Raw genomic sequence first — 22,097 nt, 5'->3', positions numbered from 1 at the left:
GAACGGGTGGGGTATAGAACAGTATACAGAGTATCGTAGTCGTACAGGCACTGACCCAGATATTGATGATACATTTTACTATCCTCCTGTGAAGAATTATATGGAAACTGGTCATTAACAGGTTGTTTCAAGGATGCATTCAGCTGATTGGTTGCTTAAAAATCAGCTGTGCTGCTCTCCCAGAGTGGAGTGGACTGAGTTGCTATGCTAGCGAATTTCTTTGAACATTTTTACTCGTAGTGACTACATCACTCATTAAAAATATGATATTTTAGCGAATATCTTAGTTATAATGAAACACTATTGTCTATTACCGATAACTCTACTCTATAATTAACATTTCAATGTACGTTAGAATTTACATTTATTGATACTTTGTTGTACTTATTGTTGTTGTCGGGGCAGAAAACTCTTATCTCCATATTTTAACTAATGTTGTTTATTTCATAAATGAATGCCCTAGTTCAGTGGTTCCCAAAGTGGGGTCCGGGGACCCCCAAGGATCCTTGAGGGAGTACCAGGGGGTCCCCAGCTAAATGATAGTTTGTAACCAAATGGACCCTTCAGAGTTAAATTAACATTGATTTTACAATATAAATTGGCGTCTCAGAGATAGAAATGTCATTAAATGGGGGTATGTAGACTAATATGTATGTCCTTGAAATTAAACAGGTTGAGAAGCACTGCTAGAGCCGTAACAATCCCTCGCATATCTTTTCAAATGGGGGTCCGCAGGCTAATTAGTGTCAATTTGGGGGTCCTTGACATGAAAAAGTTTGCGAACCACTGCCCTAGTTGCTCATTCCATTGAATACTTTATTGGCAGAAATGTAATCAGTACAGGGTACAGTCAAACAGAAATGTAATCAGTACAGGGTACAGTCAAACAGAAATGTAATCAGTACAAGGTACTGAGTCAAACACACGTCCGATGGGATCACCAAAAAAAGTCCTCGCGGTCTTGTTTCCATTCAGGTCCTGGCTATTCGATTCATAATCAAATGTGGCGTAAAGAGACTTGTAGATCTGGACATATGAGGTTTCCACCTGACACAGACGATACTTTCAATCAATTGCGTCACAAATGCTACTTTTTACTGCACTGTGCATATTTGGCAGCTTTACTTACAGTTACTTTAGTAATACATTAAACCATTAAATACAAATATTCTTATTGTTTTTCAAAAATAGCAGATCTACAAGCTGCCATCTGCTATTCGTGGACAGCTTGAGCATTAAATAGGGCCTGGCAAAAGGGCCTTTCTGTGTGGAGTTTGCATGTTGTCCCCGTGTCCCCATATGCATTGAGGGAAGCATGAGGTCAGTCCGTTGCTCTCCCCGGGTTGGCAGAGGGAGTGAAGAGGCCAGGATTACATTACATAATTGACACTGGGTGAAAAAATGGGTTATAAAATTGTGGGATAAAAAAAAAGGCTTAGGTGGGTTATGATCAATAGTTATAATATTCTGATAGAATGACATATGAATTTGAATTCAGCACAATTAGTATTTTAATGTTGATGCCGAATAATACTGTTGTACTTGTAATAATTGTGAGATTTTGAATGTTCACTTTTAACAATAATGTTTTACAATTTGGATGTATTGCTACTTTTACTCAATTAAACAAACCAAAAACAAATGTGAGTAATTCTTCTAATAATACTAACAATAATGTCATGGTTACAATGATGTACTTTATGTAGATACGTGGGTGGTTAACCCATTTAGACCCGAGGACGCATCATGTGTCAACGTATAGCTTTTAACCACTTTAACCATCATTTTAAACTGTAGCTGTCGGAAAATAGCAGATCTACAAGCTCATAGCACTGTGCCAACTGACGCGCTACCAGTTTGTAGATCTGCAATTTTTGAAAGATCTTGAAAATGTGTCAGAATCTTTGAATACCGGTATATTCTTTCACAGCGAACGATATCTTTGCTTCTGGGGGGGATCCCTAGAATAACATATTTTCAGATGGTGGTCCTGCGGCCAAATACAGATATGTTGTGGGTCCATGACATGAAAAGGTTTGAAGACATTTTGTATAGAATCAGTTCTCAGGTCTAAGATGGGTTAATATTTATTAATCATTGATCTGTTATCTGTCCTGTGGTACCAACATCAATACAGCATGGCATTGTGAACAAGATTTTATCCAATGATGTCAACATTCTTTAGTTTTGGGTCTCTGCTAGGCTAAATCTCATCAAATGGTGGTCCGTATGTGGCTCAAATGCAGAAACAATAATGGGCCTTGATAAGAAAGAGGTTGTAAACCACTGGCCCTAGCTCATGAATCAGGTTGAAAACCACTGGCCTAGCTCATGAATCAGGTTGAAAACCACTGGCCCTAGCTCATGAATCAGGTTGAAAACCACTGGCCCTAGCTCATGAATCAGGTTGAAAACCACTGGCCCTAGCTCATGAATCAGGTTGAAAACCACTGGCCCTAGCTCATGAATCAGGTTGTAAACCACTGGCCCTAGCTCATGAATCAGGTTGAAAACCACTGGCCCTAGCTCATGAATCAGGTTGAAAACCACTGGCCCTAGCTCATGAATCAGGTTGAAAACCACTGGCCCTAGCTCATGAATCAGGTTGTAAACCACTGGCCCTAGCTCATGAATCAGGTTGAAAACCACTGGCCCTAGCTCATGAATCAGGTTGAAAACCACTGGCCTAGCTCATGAATCAGGTTGAAAACCACTGGCCCTAGCTCATGAATCAGGTTGAAAACCACTGTCCCTAGCTCATGAATCAACGCAAATAACTCAAAATAAGTGATTTTCTAGAAAGCGCCTGCACTGAAGTGCCTGATGGGCCAGCATGCAATACATCAGACCGGTCACTGCATGGTTTCCTGGCTTTATGAATTTCTTCCTGCTTTTGTTCCATCAGCCATCCAGCACTCAGCACTCAGCCACGGGCCTTCGATCTTTCATCGCTATCAAGACGGAGAGATGGATCAGATAATGTCCTATAAAAGTACTCATGAGTTATGAGCCGCTCACAGCGTCTAGACTGCAGCATCCCTCCAAGCAACGCAACGCAGGCCAGTGAGAGGTGATGATATATGTGAGCTCTTCATCCCTGAGCCTCATCTCTCCCTTTAGCTACCAGGCAGGGACATCTAATCCCTCTTCTGCGTGAGTGTATACGCACGCACGCCACACACGCATACACATACGTACACAAACAGCACCTCTCAGTGACTAATGTCTTGGGTTTTGGTATTAGAACCAGGTGTGCATGTGTATGACACGGTTTGTCCGTCCGATCCTACGTAGGCCTACTGGCTCCGTCTGTGCAACCTTCTGCCGTAAAGCTGCTGTCCACAACTTATTTTACCAATTAAAATGTTACTTTAACCAATGCGTAGGTTAGAGTATATATATAATTGCAATATTGGTCTCTTTTTCCCCCCCCCAATTTAGTCATTATGCCATTTCCACCCCACACACATTGTGACTAGATTTGACTACAGCCTCCAGTTTTAAATGTAAATGTAAATATGAAATAAATGCTTAAACATGTAGCTATAGGTGTAATGTTAGAGTCCACAGAAGTGAACCTTTCAAGCCTGTTTTCTCAACTCGCTGTTTTCTGCAAGACATTACTCTATAAGCCATATCTCCAAAACTGGTGGGTTAAACAGAACAACCAATGTGTCAAAATTGAAGCTGTATGATTCCCTGCTTTCAGATGACATGTAGTGTCACTTCTGTTGTAACCTATACTGGCTCACCTGTCATTGAGGAGCCCCTACCGGGAGGACGTACTGTTGTATCCTACTGACTCACCTGCTATTGCTACATGATCTTGCTTTATATTGATCTTTAAAATGTGTTATTCATGTCCTCACTGCATTGCATTACTGCTATTATTACTTGCGCAAGCAGAGCGTGCAAGTAATAATTTCGCCCGGTCTTCTTTCACCGTGACAGCCAACCCGCCATTTGATGTGTATGCAAAAAAAACATCAAATCCGTGCCTGGTTTGCTGGGACCAGATTACATAAATGACCATATGTCTTACATCATCATTTAGAGCTAGTCATACGTATACTATATACATAATCAGTAAAATAAAATAGCAAATTGTGCCTGATCTGCTGGGACCAGAGTACGTGGTGTGTATATGTATGACTAACTCTCAATGATGACGTAAGAAATATGGTCATTTATGTAATCTGGTCCCAGCAAACCTAATACCATACTTAATAATACTAGGTGTTTATATGCATAAAGTAGGTAGGTAGCAAATAGTTACACCTAATAATTATACATTTCAAACGTTCCTTCACAGAGATACTGAGATTTGACAGTTTACAGTGGTCGAAAGTACTTGCGCGCTCTGCTTGCGCTCTGCTTACTAGTGTGCAACAAGCAAGTATGCACTCGACAGAGTGCAGTTCTAGTTGTTTAATGTTTATGCCTTGATTTTCTTTTCTTTCTTTCTCCATTGCTCTGTAAAGCCCTTTGAGCTGCATTTCATGTCATGAATGGTGCTATACAAATAAAGTTTTATTATTATTATTATTATTATTGAGGAGCCCCCACCAGGAGGACGTACTGTTGCATCGGATCCTACCGGCCTTCCTCTCCTGGGCCAACTGAACTTGCATAGACACGTCTCACTCACCCAACAAAGTATTTTCTGTTTACTATAGGAGCATGGAGACCCCCCTGCAAATATCAAAGCCAGACACAACATTCTGAAATATCCCAGACTTATCCCTTTAATACTTTCAGGTCACAACAACATCACGTCCTTAATTCAGTCATGAGTGTGCTCATGGTACTGATACTCTGCAAGCAGTACAGCAAGTACAATGACACAAGCAATACAAAGCCTTGATGGCTTGTTTCCATTATGGTATGTACAGTATTATGTATTCAATTCAAGGGGGTGGGTGTATACTCTCTGTTGGCAAACTAGAAGACTTAATCCTGCGAGCAGCAGACTAAGGAAAATAACAGGGTTTGTCTTTGGGACACAGAGAGAGAGATGATGGGGGCCCTGCCTTAAAAGTTTTGTTGCCACGATAAAAGCGATCCACAATGGGTAACAACCCCTGGGGCGGAACGACTGTATCAGAGGTCATATCCTGTGTTTTGCGGTCAGAGTGGTACAGTAAAAGTCAGTCGGTTATTGGTGTTAAAAGGTTCTCACACGTATTAGCATACATACAGCCTCTTAATGGTGACAGAACAGGAGATTGGCTGTGACTGGCGGAATGCTATAGTCAACTCCTCTGGGAGACCTTGTGTGGGAAGCAAGATTTAGAGTCCACATCATCATCATACTAATGACGGCGTTGCATACCAAAATGGCAGATCAACATGCAGCTCACGATGCAGCTATGCAAACGCACCATGATATTATAGATCTGCTATTTTCTTTTTACGTTTTGAGCTTGCAGATATGCTACTTTTGATGGTTTTGTGACACCCTGTAGTATTATATCAAGTAGGTCGTCATAGGCGGATTTACCATTGGGCTAGGGTGGTCTGCAGCCCGGGGGCCCCCGACTGGAGGGCCCAAAAAAATATTGAATATTTAGTATTATGGTTAAAACATTGAGAGCTTCTGCTCTGCTGTCTGCACTGCAGACAGTGACGCTGTGTTGTGGGGTAGCTGTGGAAACCCCTGACAATGTCGACTGCCTGCCTGCCTGCCAGCAATTTTCTCCCGGACGCGCGGCATACACCGCACACCCCAGGGGGACCCTGAAATGTTGTCTAGCCTGGGGGCCCTTGGGAGGGTAAATCTGGCCCTGATAGGTCGTTATCTACTGTATAAATGTACCAAGTCTCACTGTCTGTACGTATGTATGTCTGTAATCCACGTAACTCGAGAACCGTTCGCCCCAACGACTTCAAATTTGACACGCGTTCCACACCCCCCACAGGTAGTGGAGTGCCCGGTGTCGAGTCGGCGTCGGACCCACGGTTGTCCAGAACCGCCACAAAAGGCCTCTCTCTGCCAGGGCTCTGGACAGCTGGGCCCCTGCCCAGGCTCCATGACTGGCTGTTGACAGTAACCGACACACACACCACTGATATGTACTGTAAGTTATGTACACAGTGCACACACACACACACACACACACACACACACACACACACACACACACACACACACACACACACACACACACACACACACACACACACACACACACACACACACACACACACACACACACACACACACACACACACACACACACACACACACACACACACACACACACACACACACACACACACACACACAGTCAGATCTTAATGCTTCCGTTGGCAGAGAGGCCAGTAATAACAGACATGATTGATTGTACCATATGCTACCGATTGCAACACAGATCTGAGAGCAGCTCTATCGGAGTGACTTGTGATTATGTGCAGACATGTGTGACCTTGTTTTTTTCGCTACAGGTCAAAAAACATCCTCTGGGATCTCGCAGAGATCTGCCACTTGACTTCCCCTCCCCCGATGCTTGAAACTTTCACTGGCCTGCTGTGCTGCTACACGAGGACAGCCAGCGTTTCCATTTGTAATCCAAAGTCTTATTTTCTAAAAATATTTTTCCAAGAGGGCTGCGTTTTGGAATGAAGACTTTGAAGGAGGAGGAGGTGGAGGAGGAGATGAAGGAGGAGGAGGAAGAGGGGATGAAGAATGGGAGAAAAACAAAGTGATCTGTCACTGTGGCACGCTGATCCTGTGGACCGGGCCCTTTAAGGCACTGGTTCCCAAACAGTGGGTCGGGACCCATGTGTGGGTCACGGACACATTGTTATTACGGGTCCCCTTAGTTTTTGTTTCCTAAATTAGGTTTTTAATTATTATAATTTCAAAACACATTGCCCAAAAAAGCAAAACTTTTCATGAATTAATAACAAAATCCAATGATTATTATTATTATTATTATTTATTTTTTTTAGTTTGGGTCCTGGGTGAATATCTAATTTATGTTTTGATTTTGAGCTGAAAGGTTTGGGAACCCCTTTTGGTGTTTTAAGCATTACGTTATGATTTAGCTGTTGAAAATTATCTATGAGATCTACAAGCTCATAGCACGTCACCGAGTGCCACGCTACGAGCTTGTATAGGTCTGCAATTTTTGAAAAATCGTGAAAATGTGGCGCAAATCTTTATATATATTCTTTCAGAGCGAACGTTTTTAACTTGTATATTTGCTTCTGGGGGGGGGGGGGGGGGTCTCTGGAACAACATATTTTCAGATGGGGGTCGGTGGCCAATTACATATATTTTTGGGGGTCCTCGACATGAAAATGTTTGAGAAGCAAGGACATAGAAAACTGTCAGAATTTAGAAGGCATTTGTAGAATTGGCCTTAGGACTAAATGGGTTAAGGCAGTGGGAGTTCCCCCAGCAGGCAGCTCAGACCACTTCACTGCCACTGGGAGCAGATTCCTGTCCTCACATAACCACCACCACCACCGTGCACCTCCACAACGGAAACCACCAAAGCACATTTTTAGTAGAACAAAAAAAAAGAAAAGAAAACACACAGAAAAACTCCCAAGTACTGCGGTGTGAATCTCTCCCCGGGTTCTTCCAGTGGAACTTATACTCTCCAGAGAAATGCAGAAATGAGACTACTGTACATCGTCTCTGTTGGGTGGAAACCTTATAACTTATAAGGTTCTTTTCAGGTATCAAAAGTAGCAGATCTACAAGCTCAAAATGTGTCGCTTCGCGCTACTTTATAGATGCTTTTGTGTGACGCCGTAGTGTGATCAAGTAAAGGCCGATTCACAGTCCAGTTTCCGGTGAAGAGGTTGACCACCGAAAACATGAGGTCACGCCGCGGTGGTCACCGCTCGCACAACACGTCTCTCTGTTTTTTATTAACCACCGTTTCGGTGGTCACCTCTTCACCGAAAACTGGACTGTGAATAGGCCTTAAGGTGTTTGTTTACGGAAAACACAAATAATTATAGAATATGGAGATAAGAGGTTTCTGCCCGACAGCGACAACACTGTATGACTGCCGTTCCGTGTGCCTCATCTGAATATCCCAAAAAACAGAAGGTCTCTCTTTCCATCAGAATAAATGTGTTAATGTGATTAAACTGATCATGTACAGTAAAGGCTTGCGTTATATGACGACTAGATGGATATTGAGATTAGTTCCAGAGAGAAACATTTCCTCTACAACTGCCTTCCTAAACGGCAGCAGTCATCAGTCAACTTATCAAGCCTTTACTGATACTCCAGATGGCATTAAACACTAAAAACACATATACAAAGGAACTAAACAATCTCGCATCCTTTCTATAATCCCCTCCATATGTGGTCCAAACCGCCACACACAGCAAGCATCAAGCAACCCTTCCAATATATTACACTAAGATTATCGTCTGCCTTTCTGCATTCACCAACACATCCTTCATGACCGGGTCAAGAGAAACCAGGAAATCATCATTTGTGACTAAATTTGACTGAATTTATTAATTTTAGTTTTTTCATGTCATATGAAAGCAGGGAACCATAGCTTCAAATTGACATATTGGTTGTTCAGTTTGACCCACCAGTTTTGGAGACATGGCTTATAGAGTGATGTCTTGCAGAAAACATTGAGTTGAGAAAACAGGCTTGAAAGGTTCACTTCTGTGGTCTCTAACATTACACCTATAGCTACTACATGTTTAAGCATTTATTTCATATTTACATTTCATTTAGATTTCAGCTTTGACACTTATTTCAGACATGCTCTAGTATGTGAAGAGTCTGCCTGTGCTATTAACTCATTTTTTAAGTTTTTCTCCTCTGGTGAAAAGCTGGAATTTGCGCGATGGCAGGCTCTCAGTCAAATCTGGTCACATTTTGTCTCTGTGTTGACGCGTGGCCGTCCGTGACCCCTCGTTTCTGTTTGTCCTCTACAGAGTGGAGCAACGCTCCCTCGTTTCTGTTTGTCCTCTACAGAGTGGAGCAACGCTCCCTCGTTTCTGTTTGTCCTCTACAGAGTGGAGCAACGCTCCCTCGTTTCTGTTTGTCCTACAGAGTGGAGCAACGCTCCCTCGTTTCTGTTTGTCCTCTACAGAGTGGAGCAACGCTCCCTCGTTTCTGTTTGTCCTACAGAGTGGAGCAACGCTCCCTCGTTTCTGTTTGTCCTCTACAGAGTGGAGCAACGCTCCCTCGTTTCTGTTTGTCCTACAGAGTGGAGCAACACTCCCTCGTTTCTGTATGTCCTACAGAGTGGAGCAACGCTCCCTCGTTTCTGTTTGTCCTACAGAGTGGAGCAACACTCCCTCGTTTCTGTTTGTCCTACAGAGTGGAGCAACACTCCCTCGTTTCTGTTTGTCCTACAGAGTGGAGCAACGCTCCCTCGTTTCTGTATGTCCTACAGAGTGGAGCAACACTCCCTCGTTTCTGTTTGTCCTACAGAGTGGAGCAACGCTCCCTCGTTTCTGTTTGTCCTACAGAGTGGAGCAACGCTCCCTCGTTTCTGTTTGTCCTACAGAGTGGAGCAACGCTCCCTCGTTTCTGTTTGTCCTCTACAGAGTGGAGCAATGCTCCCTCGTTTCCGTTTGTCCTACAGAGTGGAGCAACACTCCCTCCCTTCATGGAGCACATTTCTACATGTGTCCTTATCAGGCTCTCCTCTGGCACCGAGGACCAACTCTACAGTATGAAGAAGACAAACGACTGGAGGAGAGAGCGTATAGCAGCAAAACAGATGGGCTGCCGATGGCCTATAGTCAGAGCATTGGTTCTCAAAGTCACGTGGGTTCCAAAAAAAGATAATAAGCATCACAATCATTTCATCATCATCAATGATCATTTGAACCACTTTTATCCATTTACGGTGGCTATTCATAATATAGCAGATATACGAGCTTGCTCGCAACGCGGCACAAAGTGATGCATCTTGCGCGCTTATATTGCCAATGTTGCCAAAAACCTAGTGGTTAAGGCGCATACAGTAGTACCACATGTAGGCTCTGATTACAGCGAGTCGCAGCAGGTTCGATTCCCGAGCGCGAAGGACTTTGCTGCGTGTCACTCCCCGTCTCTCTCTCTCTCTCCCCATTTACTGTCACTCACTAGTCTCTGTACTATCCATATAAAGGCAGAAAAGCCCCCAAAAAGATATGAAAGACCGAGGTCCAGAAGGAGAGCTACTGCATTGCAGCAGCAGCTGACGTGGAGCTAGGCTAGCCTAGGCAGGCAAGCATGCAGTCACCCCGGACAGGGGCCAAGTATACAGCTGGAGACACTCAGGATGCCTGTCTGTCTGTCGGCACGCCAGTGAACCCAGTAGCAGAGAGAGAGAGTGTGTGAGGTTGGAGTGTTTAGTTTAAACAGTACTGGAGCGATATGCAAGTGTCGGGAAATATGCATACACAGACCGACAGGTGGAAACAGACACCAACAATATACACCGATAAACACAGATGCATTTGTGCTAAAACCTAAAAAGCCATATGTCAAAACGAACGGCACACCGACGAGATGTGTTGCGCACGCGCACATACACCTGTACGTGAAGATGTGTGCACGTGCTTTAGGGGGGCGACCATGTGAAAAGGACATCAGATGATTATTGTGGAAAACATAATTCAAGGGTTGGACTGGCGGGGTCAGATCAACTACAAATGATTCCCGAGCGTGGCACGACTGCGGCTCACCGCATCGAAGAGATGGGTCAAATGTGGAGAACAAATTTCACACACAGCAACGTACTGTATGTGACAAAATACAATAGTACTTAGGACTTTCCATATAAGGCCCGCTTGTGGGCTGTATAGCCGATAATTTATGATCCACCTTTTATTAGAATGGCAGGTTTTTCCTGTAATCCGTATCTTCTGGGAATCTGTTTGTATTATAGTTTTAGGATGGGAAGAACTGATCAGCGATAAAAAAATGGACCCCCAGGGTGAGGTGTATTTGCACAGGTCTGATAATGCTGTACGGTACACCTAGTTAGCTCAGTCATGGGCTTGCGGTTAACCTATTATGGGCGGGAACCCCTTTTGGTGTTAGCATTATATATGCTTTAGCCATTGAAAAATAGCAGATCTACAAGCTCATAGCACGCCACCGAGTGGCGCGCTAGTACACTACGAGCTTGTGGGTCTGCTATTTTTGAAAAATCGTGAAAATATTTATTTCAGAAAACTGGAGGATTTAGAAGATTTTTTTTTTAAGTTTGAGGTCAGGCCTAAGAGTGTCCGCCCTGAGATTGGGAGGTCGGGGTTCGATTATCCCGTCTGTCTGCTTGCTGCCCCCCCCCCCCCCCCCATGCTACACAAACAGGAGATAGGCCACTGCCATATGGGCCACATGGCTCTGCTTGGCTTCCTTACACAATACAGTATTATACTTACTGTACGCATCAAAGCCAGGATGGCCTCGTTTATTATTGAACATGAGTGTATTATTTCAAACCAGGTATATATAGTTTATATATGCTTGGCTTCACGTCCACCGTTTCCACAAGCATGGCTGCATTAATCACTGGCTATATGAGCGACCTACCGCAGAGAGAAAAGGAGTCATGGAAAGCTGGGAGCTGATATACATGGAAAACTCATTGTTCCGCTCGTCCCAGGTGGTGCCAGGTTTTGCGGGAGGAATAAGCAACCAGGTCTATGAAAACAAGCCCAAAAGGAGAGAGACATATGTATACATAATCCCTATACTTTCGACTAGCTGATCTACATCGACATGAGCTTGTAGATCGGCTATTTGGACTATTCAATAAAAGTGCCCCCCTCACTTCACACTCGTGGGACTGTGAAGTGAGGGGGCGCTTTTATCATCATTCATCACATTCCGTGCTCAGCCAATCAGCTGAGCACATTCCGTCGTCATACACACAAAACTGTGCATTCCGGGCCCATTCCGTGCTCTCACACACACACACACACACACACACACACACACACACACACACACACACACACACACACACACACACACACACACACACACACACACACACACACACACACACACACACACACACACACACACACACACACACACACACACACACACACACACACACACACACACACACACACACACACACACACACCAACCAACGCATTGCGATGCAACGCATCGTGAGGTTGCAGATCTGCTAACAACACAAATGTGGTACGGGGCTCCCTGGGGGGCTCCCTGGCGCAAACGCCAGAGATGGAGAGTTAGGGACAAATACATACTCAAGTGGGGGTCCATGACATGAAAACCACTGGTTTAAACAACATAAGACAGAAAGCCCTTAAGCAACTATAACACAAATACTTATAAATCGCTTATAATAAGCAGACGTGGCAACACTGACTCATCCAGTCAGTCAGCGCCCAGTCACAGCCACCATCTCGCTCTCTCTCTCCGACCATGAGGTCATCCTCCTCATACCTAAGCTGCTTGATTCACTTCCATCGTTCCCACCGATGACGTCCCCCTCCCATTGTCCACACAGCCAGGGACCAGGGTAGGTACCACGTCAAGTCCACATATGTTTGGAATGCGAGCGGTCAGCATCGGTCAGCACAGCAGGGAGAGATCGGGGGGGTGTGCAGCCTCCCCAAAATAGTCAGCATGTTTGACTCGGTTCCATAGATACATTTTGCGAAAACACCCAAACTACAAGCCCACTTGCCCCATATGTGACCTTATCTCGGAGCAGAATGAGCGTAGGGAGAGGGCACATACTGGGGCTACAAGCCCACTTGCCTTGGGCAATATTTACCAAGGTTTGACAATTTCTATAGTATAGTTTGTCAAATACTTTTGACGCAGTAGTGGTCTTATTTTTTGTTTCATTTCAGAGGTATTAAAAAGGTCTTAAATTGGCGCATGCCACATATAATATAGGCTCTGGCCTGACAGCGCGTTGCGTGTTCGAGTCCCATTCATGACTCCAGTTTTAGGTGATAAGGTGGTAAATGGTGCATTTATATAGCGCCTTTATCCAAGGCGCTTTACATAGTGCATTACATTCACTCATTCACACACACATTCATACACCGATTGTGGCGGAAGCCATGCAAAGTACCAACCAGCACATCGGGAGCAATTTGGGGTTCAGTGTCTTGCCCAAGGACACTTCGACATGTAGACAGGAGGAGCCGGGATTCGAACCGCCGACCCATGGATCATTGGACCTGCTCTACCTCCTGAGGTCACAGGTGACCACCGAAACGGTGAGATGTGGGTTTGGGTGAGTGGTGAGTGGCTTACCACCGCGGTGTGACGTTATGTTGTCATTTCCAGTTGTCACCTCACCTTTGCACCTAAAACTAGTAGTAGGCTATGAATGGGGAGTGATTTGCCCAACAAAATAATTTGGGCACCCCGCTGGAGGGAGGTCCCGACTCCCGACCCACAGTTTGAGAACCACTGGCATTACATAATGACGGGCCTGGACGGAGACGTTTAGACTGCAATAGCACTGTGTTTTGCCATCTGCGAGATTCATTAGCATCGTGTGGCACTGCAAAATAAAACACATTATTGTAGGGGTGGAAATATAACACATCGGAGTTCCATTCCCTCACTGCCGCCGTGACATTTTTGCCATCGATGCCGTTGGGACTAGTGTCTGTTGGGGCAGAAACCTCTTAATTCCACATTCTGAGTGTGGGTTTAAAATTTTTCCGTAGATTAGCGGCCCTACTTGATCACACTACAGCGTCACACTCACACCAAACATCAAAAGGAGCTTGTAGATCTGCTACTTTTTTTGTACAGTTATTTTTTAATCCTGAAAAGTTACAGTTTTGGACATATGAGGTTGTCGACACGACAGAGACGCCATGATAATGGCTATGACACATTGGTTTACTGGGTTTGGTTTGACAAATAAATCTCGTAAAAGGGACACATTTAGCATCTACAGCTGTGCTTCTCAAAGTGGGTGCCGCCGTGGCACCCGAGGCTAGGGTGCCATGATGCAAGTCCAGGGATGTTACACGTTGTGAGCTTGTAGATCTGCCATTTCAGGTGAAATGGCAGATCGGATTATAGGGATGTTGGGGTTCAAGTGGTTAAATGTCAAGTGTGAAGTTATATTTTCGAGACATGGCCAAAGCGTGAATTCCTGGGGGTCCCCCAGCCAAAAACGTTGAGAACCCCTGGTCTACAGTACGGAGGTCCCAGTGTACGTTTGCTGAAGCTGCCGGCACTAAGACAGCCTGGCATAACTGGCATGGGCATGAAGGTTGGCATCAGCTCCTAGAGTGAGTCCTCTGGAGTGGCATGTTGGTGCAGAATGTGCAGTCTGCCACTGACTGAGCTCAAGCATAAACTCTTGGGAGCTGCTTGTTGTGACAGGGTGACATCTAGTGGTCTGTGTGGATGGCATGCAACAGTGAATCAAACTAATCAATGTAATCGATTATGAAATTAGTGTTAATAATAATAATAATATTAATAATTGATTTGGGGGAAAACATTTTAAATTGAGCTTTGTTTCTTTTTTAATTAGTGAAAGTAGTAGATACAAGCTCACATCATGTCACGATGCCACGTTGACTATTTGCGTTGTTTTTGTGAATACGTCATACGAAAACATGTCACACGAAAACACAAGTGGTTTAATCAGATTACATCGATTATAACAAAACCCTTATTATAAAAACAATAACTTCTCGATTATTCGAAAAGGTTATCAGTAGGGATTAATCGCCACGGAAATAAACGGCGGTTGCAGCAGACACTGGCTTATCAGGAACATGTGGATGTTTGTTCGAAATTCTGTAGCATGATTGGTGAGAAGAGGACTGTCACTGCACTATCAAACATCCACAAGTAGCCAAAGTAGGGGTGGGGGATATGGTGATAAATATCCTCAAGACAATACAATGGCTGTGGTTACATTCAGAATGAAAACTTCAGAATTAATTAATTCAGAAGTAAGATTTTTGCTGCGTGTTTACATGGGAAATGGTCATTCCGAATGAGTGTTTACATGGACAGTACTTTTAAATCCCATTATTTCATTCCACATCAGGTTTGGGGCTGGGAAGGCTTCTGATTGGATAGGGGGCGGGGCGGATATGTTTACGTCCAGTGGTGGAAAGTAAATAAGTAAATTTACTTTAGTAGTATTTCTACTTTACTTGAGTATTTCTTCCAATGCTTTTACTTCTACTCTAAAAACACTTTTATGCCATATTACTTTATATTTGATGTATCCTGTAGCCTATGAGAGGTTGCTCTCAGAGATGTGAAATTAAACATGTCTAGTTTCTTATAATTAATCGCAAAACAAGAGCATAATATAGCCATACCAATTACATGGAAACAAGCATGCACAGAAAGACCAGAATGAACTTAAATCCGAATGAGTGTTTACATGAGTCCACAATTGTTTCAATAGGATTTAAAAATGGAATAATCCGGTCAGTTACATCAGATGTAAGTTTAAATCAGATTGGCCATTTTCATTCCGATTTAAGTTTTTGTAGGTGTTTACATGACAACTTTTAAATAGTGATAATATTGTGTATCGTGATACTGCTTGAAAAAAATATTACATTATATTTTTTCCATATAGGCTATCGCCCACCCCGGCCTAAGCCAAAGTCAAAGTGGCTTTGAAACAAGGAACTTTTTGATCAAACGTACCTGTCCTCCCAGATGACACCTGTCCTCATCCATCACCCTGGAGCTCACGCAGATGAATGGAGCTCTGAAGAGAAGTGTCCACGAACCAACGCTGGTGCAGCATGAAGTGAAGACGAACCAACGCTGGTGCAGAATGAAGTGAAGACGAACCAACGCTGGTGCAGAATGAAGTGAAGACGAACCAACGCTGGTGCAGAATGAAGTGAAGACGAACCAACGCTGGTGCAGAATGAAGTGAAGACGATCCAAACGCTGGTGCAGAATGAAGTGAAGACGAACCAACGCTGGTTCAGAATGAAGTGAAGACGAACCAACGCTGGTGCAGAATGAAGTGAAGACGAACCAACGCTGGTTCAGAATGAAGTGAAGACGAACCAACGCTGGTGCAGAATGAAGTGAAGACGAACCAACGCTGGTGCAGAATGAAGTGAAGACAACAGGTCATGGACTGTAACTGTACGTCAGCCTTCCTGTCCTGTGCTCCTGCATGTACAGTACACCCAAGAAAGAGAGAACTGTTAATAACAATCAAAATATCTCAAATGTATTTTGCACAAATTTTCAAATGTATAACTTGTTAAAAAAAAAGACTAGAACCATATAAACCAGTGGTTCTCAAAAGTGTTCACATCAAGGACCCCCCGAAATCATTATGTATCTGGTACTGCAGAGTGCAGACCGCCCCATCTGAAAACCTTGTGTCAGGGACTATCCTACAAGATTTATGTTTGAAAGATATTCCACAAGCCTATCTACATCAATACAATTTATTTTATAGGCTATTGTCCACTAGCTGCTGATGAGTAACGTTTCAGCTGAATTATCCACTTATTAGATTTACATCAGGTTATGTTGTACTTGTACTGGTCACTCAGATGGCTGACGTGCTATGGCTACAGGCCTTAGGCCAACAATTTCACACTAAAGGGCTCCAATATGGTATTTTATTTGCACCAAGTTACTAACAAGTGTAATGCTTTATCATGGTGTCGTCCACAGTAACAGATGTTGTATTGTGTTCAACCAATCAGTCAGTCAGTCAGTCAGTCAAATGGAAACAAAATGAAAATGGACCCTTACATTAAAAACGTTGAAGTCAAGAACTGTGTGTCTGTGTCTGACATGTAACTTATGGGCCCCATGCCACACACAGAGAGATTGGTTGTCAAATAGCATGCATAATGTGTACTAAATAAGTTTTACTCTTATGTACCTGTACACAAGATGTAAGAATAAAGCACAACCTTGAACCTTAAAAACCAAACTTTTCTGTTTTGTTTTAAACATTAAAGACACACGTACTGTAGCATTGCACAAATAATATTGTGAAGCAGCTGGCATGTGCAGTGAGTGACAAGTAAGTATAGGCCTAAAACCCGCCATCATCACCCTTCTTTGTTTGGAGACCTAAAACCTTCGACAATAACAAAAGCAACACATTGCCTACAGTAGCCTACCATGAATATTTGCGGCCGCTTCGTTATAGTTGCTGCAAATCGTGCTAAAAATGACTAAACTACTGTTGTGAAAAACACTTCACGCTCACCTGCAGCTTAATTCCCAGGCCGGAATGTTTGAATTATTCTCTCCCACGTTTTTTCCGGATCCATTTGAAAGACGGACAGCACATCGCGCGTGGGTACGGCTCCATTTACTGTCCGTCTGCTAAAAACTAAAGCACAACTGTGTCTAGTGTCTGCCTGGCGGTTGCTGTGTATGTTTATTTATGTTAAATTACAGTAGATCAATATCATATTAGATGGAGGACACGGAGCAGAGAGACCCAGAGGACAGAGCTCCGCCTTCAGTTATAGACCGCTATTTCACACGTTGGTACAGAGCAGGTATACATGCATCCATCTGTCCTGTGACTGCTGTCTGGAGATGAACGCTCATGCTAACTGTTAGCCTAGCATATTGGTAGAGAGAGAGAGAAATCTGATCACATGCTGCTGATGGTCAATAGAGACATAGAGTTAACTGATAACTGATTATTTTTTCTTTCTGGAAATAAAAAAAGTATGGGTTTCCGAAGCTAACTGATAACTGAGCTGGAGTCTGGACAGATACACAATTAAGTCAAGTTATTACTCTCAAAGTCTGAAAGGCAGCATAGTGGTCCTTAAGAGAGAGAGGGGGGGGTTCTTAATGGAGCATCACTCACAAAATTAGTTGAACCACGTCTTTAACCCCATTTTAAACTCTTGGCTTTTCGAAAAATAATAGTAAACTACAGACGTGCATCCCTGTGCGCACAGCCACACACACACACACACACACTTTATGTATTTTGTATTTATGTTTCATGTAAGGCAGCAGTTGAGCAAGCTGTATAGTTAGTATTAACAGTTTGCTGAATGGGTACATTTCACATGAAATGAAAGCACAACTCAATACAAAGAAAGACTTACTGTGGACGACACACTGATAAAGTATATTGCACTTGTTTACAACAGGGTCCACCAATTTTCAATTCATCAGAACATTTAGAGACGTACAAATATACACACCAGGAATAGTTATATAGTTTTGTGTTCCTCTGTTGTGCCTCTGTTTAGACATGAAGGGGAACCCTTGTGAAGACCACTGTGTTTTGCAGCATTCCAACAGGTAAGAGTTACCTCAAGGCTCTGTCATCACGATGAGTGTCAACTTTAACTATTTTATTACACAATACAAAACATGTTACACACACACACACACTTCACAGGTCTTGCGTTGTGTTCCTTCCCTGCCTGTAGAATCTGTGTGGTGACTCTAGCGGAGACCCATCCTCTCCTCCAGAACGGACGCACCATCAGCAAAATCAACTATCAGATCAGTGACGGCTGCAGCCGCCTCAACAACAAAGTGTCTGGCAAGTCCAAACGGGTAAACGTAATCACATTAACTCAATCCTAGTATCTGGGCAGCGGTGGCCGAACGGTTTGCGGAGCGGTCTTGATACCGGAAGGTCGCCAGTTCGAATCCCCGGACTGGCACGTTAAAATGACCACCGCTGAAGTGCCCTTGAGCAAGGCATTGAATCCCTACCATGAAATGTTCTATGAGCAGGGTGTGGCTGTAAACAAGCATCTTGAGCTTAGTCCACTTCCCTGGGTTTGATCTGTCTGTTTTTTATTGTGATCCATTGTACCAGGCAAACAATGTCCTTTTTACTAGAATGCCTGTGATTCGTGTTATTTGTATGTACCCGTAATGTCCGGACTATAAGCCGCACCAGCCACATTTAGGGAAAATCCCATATACAAGCCGCACCGGACTATAAGCCGCACTGGAGTATAAGCCGCAGCTACGTTAGCTCAGAGCCTGAGATGGTTCTGCGTTAGCTGTAAAAATTCATAGATTAGCCGCACCGTTGTATAAGCAGCAGGGTTCAAATCATGGGTAAAAAGCCGCGGCTTATAGTCCGGAAATTACGGTACCGTATATTGGACATCACATATTAAATGTTCTCTCTATTCTCTACAGGGGGGACAGTTTTTGACAGACTTCGCTCCTCTCTGTAGGATAACATGCACAGATGACACAGAGTACACAATCTTCAGGTGCAATATATTTTGTAATGCATCCAAACGGAATTTCATGCTATTCTCCTTCTTATTCACTTGTCTCTGGCATATATTTATAACCATCTATGGGTTACGAATGTTCTATTTCATTACACTTAAACCATCTCTATGGGTCGTTCCCCTACAGCTGCATCCGGGGTCGTCTTCTCGAGGTCAATGAGAGCATTCTGGAGAGACCTGCTTTGCTGCTGGAAAAGGTGAACAATGCACCACAATAACATGATCATCATTCATATCGGTCATAAAATAATACATTAGTAATCGATCCGTGTTAGAGATGCACAATATTGAAGTTAAGACCGATCTCCGATGATGCCCTAGTGTAGTGTAGTGGTTAGAGCATAATACCTTTCATGCGGAAGGTTGTGGGTTCGACGTCAGCAAGAGCATGCGATCGCAACTCCAAATCAAATGGGTTCAGATCTGAGTCTCCTGAGGCGTGTCTGAAGCCTGTCCTGGACGGGGTAGATTCCAGACGTAAAAACAAATACAATCCGATATCCAATCATGTGCAGGGTCACTAACCCTTCCAATACTGTATATTACATTATTATATTTATATTGAACCCATTGCTGAATATTTTTAATAAAAATTCCAAAAATAAAATATTTTCCAGACCAATGACCAAAAACTAGTTTTTATTTGTATTTCTCTAGCACAAATCCAGTATTTTCTTTTTCTTTTAAGTTTAGGTGCCATCTGCTGTTTCCAACACAACTCAAATTGTGATTTAATCACGATTTAAATTGTCACCAGTTTGAATCGATTAACGATATTAGGGTTACATGCTAGACAGTCATACAGACACTCGTGTGTCTGTACACAAGAGTGTCCGTATGACACAAGAATGTCATACGGACACTCTTGTGGTTAAGACTGTCCGCCCTGAAACGGGGAGGTTGGCGTTCAATCCCCAGCCGGGTCATACCAAAGACTGTAAAAATGGGACCCGGTGCCTCCCTGCTTGACACTGCATCAAGGATTGGGTGGTCAGATAAACTACAAATGATTCCCGAGCGCGGCACGGCTGCAGTTCACCATTCCAAGAGCTGGGTCAAATGCGGAGAACAAATTTCACTGCGGTAGCATGTGTGACAAATAGGACTTTGACTACATGCCTAATACTAGTAAATGGTGGAACTGCTGTTATCTTTTCCATGTGACCACCGTACAGCCGTCCACCGAGGGCTACATAGCCGTCATCCTGCCCAAGCTGGAGGAGAGCAAGACCATCACGAAGAACATGCTGAGCAGGGAGGAGTTCGAGAAGGTGGTCGCCAAGCGCTCTGCCAACGGCTCCCTGACAGAACCCAAGGAGGAGTTCGTTAAGACAGAACCCAAGGAGGAGTTCGTTAAGACAGAACCCAAGGAGGAGTTGGAGGAGAAGCCGCTCTCCAAACAGTCTCCAAACGGCACCGCGACAGAACCCTGCTGACGGCTGGAAACCTCACATGTCCAAAATGATTCAAAATTTAAAATATAAAAAACGGCAAAAGTAGCAGACCTACAGGCTGGAAACGAGCTCACGGATCTGGTACTTTTGATGCCGTTGAAGCTGTAGTGATCAAGTTAATCGTTATTTTACGGAAGAACGCACATTTTTGAATGTGGATATAAGAGGGTTTCTCGACGATGCTGTAGATCTCTCTCTCTGTTGGAGAAGCAATGCACTGTGCCTCTTAAAGCCTGATTTAGGATCGGATGCACGTCAGTGTCGTGCACCGAAAATCCCCAATCTACAAGCTTGCAACGTACTGCGATGTCGCTGTGAACTTGTAGGTTGACGGTCTCTTTTCGTTGCGCAACCAAAATCAGGCGGGGCATCACGGATGTTTTGATTTAGAAATGGTTTTGTATTTTTGTTCCATTGGTTAAAGATGCCAGTTTTGGAGGACTAACCCATTCGTTTAGTTTTTTTGTATCCTTTGTTTAAGTTAATGAGCTAAAATACAGTGAAGTGTTGTTAATGGTCCATAAAGCATTATTTTCCTGAAAACATCAATAAACACAAATGACCATGATCATTAAGAAAAATATTGTTTTTATTTTTTGATTTGTGCCACTTTATATATCAACCATTCAACTGTCAAAAGGATATAGTCCAAAACTAGATCTATTATTTCTTCTTCGTCATCTTTAGCTTGACTACAATACCCAGCATCCTTAGCTGCTCGCTCATACAGTACAACATCTCTAAAGCTTAATGTAGGCTTACTGATTCGTTTCAGTCATCACACCCTGGCCCTGTACCGAAGTCGGTCCCCGGTATATACAGTATATATATATATACATATCATCCCTGTTGGGCAGAAACTTCTCCATATTCAGTTTTTTTTTCCTCCGTACATTTAAGCCCAAAACACACCAATGGGTCGCCATGCAACTCCTTGCAACCAAACGGTTGCGAGTAGACGCATGTAGTTCCAAGCAACCATTGAATTGAATCACTTGAGACACTTGTAACAGGACATGTATATCACACCGCTGGGATGAACACTAAAATCATTTTGTTTGCGTCTCTCTACCCATTGATGTGGTTTGGGCTTTAGGGTGTAGTTCACCACAAAGGAATTGATTACTCGCCCCATGGAGACTTTAATTCATGGATACAAGTCTATGAATAAGTCATGGATAAATTGATGACCAGCAGTGGTTCCCTATGGAGACACAAAGGAGACTTTTTGTGTCTCCATTTTGTGATTTTCTTTTTTTTTTTACACATTTGAAAACTTGAAATAAGACATTATCATTCTGCATAAGGTACATTTTGATACCAATGCTTTTGTACTTTTACTCAAGTACATTTTGAATTCGGGACTTTTCCTTGTAACAGAGTATTTCTATATGGCAGTATTGATACATTTGCTCGAGTACAACATGTGAGTACTTTTTACACAACTGG

The 22,097-nt window shown here is 43.3% G+C and overlaps 1 protein-coding gene across 1 annotated transcript; it reads left to right on the top strand.

Annotated features, from left to right (window-relative positions):
* The first annotated feature begins 17,305 nt into the window (after positions 1–17,305).
* abitram (actin binding transcription modulator) lies at positions 17,306–21,121 on the top strand. Its single transcript, XM_083772899.1, has 6 exons — positions 17,306–17,466; positions 18,181–18,232; positions 18,364–18,493; positions 19,094–19,170; positions 19,322–19,391; positions 20,370–21,121. The coding sequence occupies exons 1-6, from the start codon at positions 17,382–17,384 to the stop codon at positions 20,628–20,630; spliced, it is 675 nt and encodes a 224-aa protein (XP_083629025.1). The 5' UTR covers positions 17,306–17,381; the 3' UTR covers positions 20,631–21,121.
* The last annotated feature ends 976 nt before the right edge of the window (positions 21,122–22,097 follow it).

Source organism: Protomyctophum parallelum, assembly GCF_964188405.1.
Source record: "Protomyctophum parallelum genome assembly, chromosome: 1".
Taxonomy (NCBI): Eukaryota; Metazoa; Chordata; class Actinopteri; order Myctophiformes; family Myctophidae; genus Protomyctophum; species Protomyctophum parallelum.
Note: the sequence above shows the minus strand (reverse complement) of the source record. Positions and strands in the feature narration are given on the sequence as shown.

Bases quoted from the DNA above. Each gene is read 5' to 3' on its own strand.
- abitram (XM_083772899.1), top strand. From the start codon at position 17,382: ATGGAGGACACGGAGCAGAGAGACCCAGAGGACAGAGCTCCGCCTTCA. The intron at 17,467-18,180 runs GTATACATGCAT...GCCTCTGTTTAG, and splicing joins CACACGTTGGTACAGAGCAG to ACATGAAGGGGAACCCTTGT. The intron at 19,171-19,321 runs GTGCAATATATT...GTTCCCCTACAG, and splicing joins ACAGAGTACACAATCTTCAG to CTGCATCCGGGGTCGTCTTC.